We start from the raw sequence: 3,246 nt of genomic DNA on the forward strand, positions 1-3,246 counted from the left end.
CAGAAACCAAACCTTGCACCCCCTCGGAAGACTCCAAACACCGCGCCCTCCACTACCAGGGGCTTCTGGAAGCCGTTCCCCGAACGAATTGGCTCTGAAAGGAACACTCGGACCTGTGCACCTGGATGAAGGAGCCCTCCAATTTAAGCTGAGCAGGGGGAAAAAATGGGCCTCTGCTTGGGCCCCTGAGTCTCGTGCATACTGCCTGAAGATGCCTCCTGAGGCGCCTGGCTGGCCCCATCCCCTGCCAGGCCCCTTCTAGCCCTGGGCATCATGAGTTACTTCCTGTCTTACTGCAAAGCTCATGGCGGCGCTCTGCTCACCGGCTACCAGGCCCTGCGCGCTGAGGGCTTCCTGTGCGACGTCACTTTGGAGGCCGAGGGCACCAAGTTCCCGGCGCACAGGTCTCTCTTGGCTTGTTCCAGCGACTATTTCAGGGCCCTGTTCAAGAGCCACACCCAGGAATCCCGGGCACACGTGATCCACCTGCACGTGCCATCGGCGGCTGGCCTGCAGCGTCTGCTGGACTTTATCTACACCGCCTGGTTGCCGCTCTCTATGGACACTGTAGAAGATACACTGGAGGCCGCCAGCTACCTGCAGGTCACCGAGGCCCTGGGATTGTGCGGCAGCTACCTGCAACGCTTGCTGGACCCTGAGAACTGTTGCTTCGCCGCCAACGTGGCGATGCGTTTCGGTCTGGCGCATACACTAGACGCAGCTGAGCGCTATATCGTGCGTCACCTGCAGGAGCTGTTGGCTCGGGGTGCGGACCCCGTGGGACTGCTGGAGCTTAACCCTGCCTCACTGAGGGCCGTGCTGGGTGCTCCCGACTTAGCGCGGGTACCAGAGGCCCAGCTGCTGGGCCTGGCGCTGGCCTGGCTGCGACAGGAACCCAAGGCCGAACGCCTGGCCCACTGCACTGCGCTGCTGGAGCGCGTCCGCTTCGGCCTGGTGCCTGCCGAAGTGCTGCGGCGCGTGTACTCGGGCTCCGGCCTCGAGCTGCCTGCTCGTGTCAAAGGCCTCATCATCCAGGCCCTCAACTACCACACGGCGCCCTCCCGCCAGCCGCTTGTGCAGGGCGAGCAGACCAGTGTCAGGAGCCCGCAAACCCGCATCTTATTGGTCGGGGGACGCAGAGCCCGGGAGGCAGTGACAGAAGAGGCTGCAGTCCCCCAGGGAGCAGCCAGGGGCAGGGGCGCCATAGTGGTGCCAGAGGAGGAGGAAGAGGAGCAGTTGCAGGAGGAGGAAGAGGAGGAGGAGGAGGACGTGGAGTGGGAGCTCACCCAGGACGTGGTGGCTTTCGATGTGTACAATCATCGCTGGCGAAGCCTCACGAGGCTCCCCGAACCACTACTGGGGCACAGTGTGTGCGTTGCGGGCAACTTCCTGTTCGTCCTGGGCGGGGAGAGCCCTTCCCAAGGCGCCTCGTCTCCCCAGTCCGATGGCCCGCGGGCAGTCACCGGTCAAGTACACCGTTACGACCCACGCTTCCACACTTGGACGACGGTGCCCGCTATGCGGGAAGCGCGGGCCCACTTTTGGTGTGGCGCTGTGGGTGAGGGGCTGCTGGCCGTCGGGGGCCTGGGCCCGGGCGGCGAGGCTCTGGCCTCGGTGGAGATGTACGACTTGCGCCGGGACCGCTGGACTGAGGCTGGGGTGCTGCCACGGGCCCTGCACGGTCACGCAGGGGCTGTCGGGGACCGCGGTGTGGTGTACATCTCCGGGGGCAAGTCAGGGAGAGGCGAGGGCGGAGCGAGCAGCCTCAAGGAGTTGTACTCCCTGGGCCCCGGGGAGCGGTCCTGGAGCAAAAGAGCGCCAATGGGCACCGCCCGCTTTGGGCACCACATGGCTGCACTTCGCGGCGCGGTGTTTGCCTTTCTGGGACGCTATGAGCCCTTCTCTGAGATTGAACGCTACGACCCCGGTACTGACCAATGGACTCGGCTGCGGCCGCTGCCCTACGACCGCTTCTGCTATGGGCTGGCAGTGGTGGAGGAGACAGCGCTGCTGCTGGGGGGCGTCAAGTGGCGGGACTCGCGCCAGGTGCCTACCCGCAATGTGGTAGGCTATGACCTCGACCTGGACCGCTGGGAGGACATCAGCTGTGCGCTGCCCTGGGCCTGGAGTGGCCTGCAGTGCGCAGTGCTGCAGCTGGCTGAGGGTGGGGACGAGGAGAGGGCGGGAGAGAGCAGAGAGGCTCCAGATTTAGTGTTGGGCTTAATGGGTTAGAGCAGTCTCGGAGCAACTGTGGGCTTTTCCTAAGAACAAGACTGGGAACTGAGTGGCTTCTGAAGGTTAACGAGGCAATGAGGGTCAAACAGGCACTTTTCCCTTTAAGCTGAGAAAGGAAGACAGCAGGGGTCAAATAGAAGGATACATGAATCAGCTTCAGTGAGCTGGGGAGTTGTAGAAATTCTCATTGCTGGGCTAGAGATGGACTTCCAAAAATAAAATATGACCTTATTTTCCTTCACATTGTTAAAGTGTTTCCCTAGGTGCTAAACAGTGATTACATTTGTGCCAAACAAATGGCCAAAAAATACACTATAAGAAGTTATACACAAGACCCAGAAAATTATTAGCTATAAAGGCTGTAATAAATAGTCCTAGAAGACAGCATTATCTGAATAAATAGTGAAGGAAAAGTGCCTTGGTTAAATAGCATGAAATCATTGTAAGGAGAAGTATGACTTTATGGTCCAGAATCATGGTTCTATTCTGGTTTAATATAAATTTGGAGCATGAAAGGGGAAAAGATCTCTAAGAAACACCTTTAATTTTTTAATAAAAATAACCTGGGCTAAGTTTTTCTGTCTCTCATCCTTACTTACCCCTTGTCTGCATTTTCCCTGACTTTAGGCAGCACACTGCTTTTAAGTTATATTTCAGCAACTTAGCCATAATAATCAGTCTTGTTGGTTAAGTGGAATATCTAACAAAAACAAAATCCTATTTCTTTTATCCTCATTAAATATTCATTCTGCAGACATGCTGTAGGTTACATTAAAAGAAATACAGACTTATTTTTGGTGGCTCCTGTCTCCCCCAACTTTCCCAAAGAGTCACACAGAAAGGAAAGAGGAGTAAGTGAAATGTTCAAGTTCGCAAGGGAAATGGGAAACCAGCTTGATTCTACAGGGACTCAGAGAAGATGCTTGTACACTGAACAGGTGCTTCTTCTGGGTTGTACCACTAATGGAGTAGCAAAGTTAGAACCTGTAAGGAGGGATGGTGGCTGTGTGA

At 56.6% G+C, this 3,246-nt stretch overlaps 1 protein-coding gene across 1 annotated transcript; it reads left to right on the forward strand.

Annotated features, from left to right (window-relative positions):
* Window positions 1-265: 265 nt before the first annotated feature.
* KLHL34 (kelch like family member 34) lies at window positions 266-3,246 on the forward strand. Its single transcript, XM_037127564.2, has one exon. It carries the CDS (start codon window positions 274-276, stop codon window positions 2,230-2,232), a length of 1,959 nt encoding a protein of 652 aa, XP_036983459.2. The 5' UTR covers window positions 266-273; the 3' UTR covers window positions 2,233-3,246.

The sequence above is a fragment of the Artibeus jamaicensis genome, unplaced genomic scaffold (genome assembly GCF_021234435.1).
Source record: "Artibeus jamaicensis isolate MK-2021 breed Jamaican fruit bat unplaced genomic scaffold, CSHL_Jam_final scaffold_1283, whole genome shotgun sequence".
NCBI lineage: Eukaryota > Metazoa > Chordata > Mammalia > Chiroptera > Phyllostomidae > Artibeus > Artibeus jamaicensis.

What these genes read in the sequence shown, in the direction of transcription:
- KLHL34 (XM_037127564.2), top strand. Translation starts at nt 274, where the DNA reads ATGAGTTACTTCCTGTCTTACTGCAAAGCTCATGGCGGCGCTCTGCTC.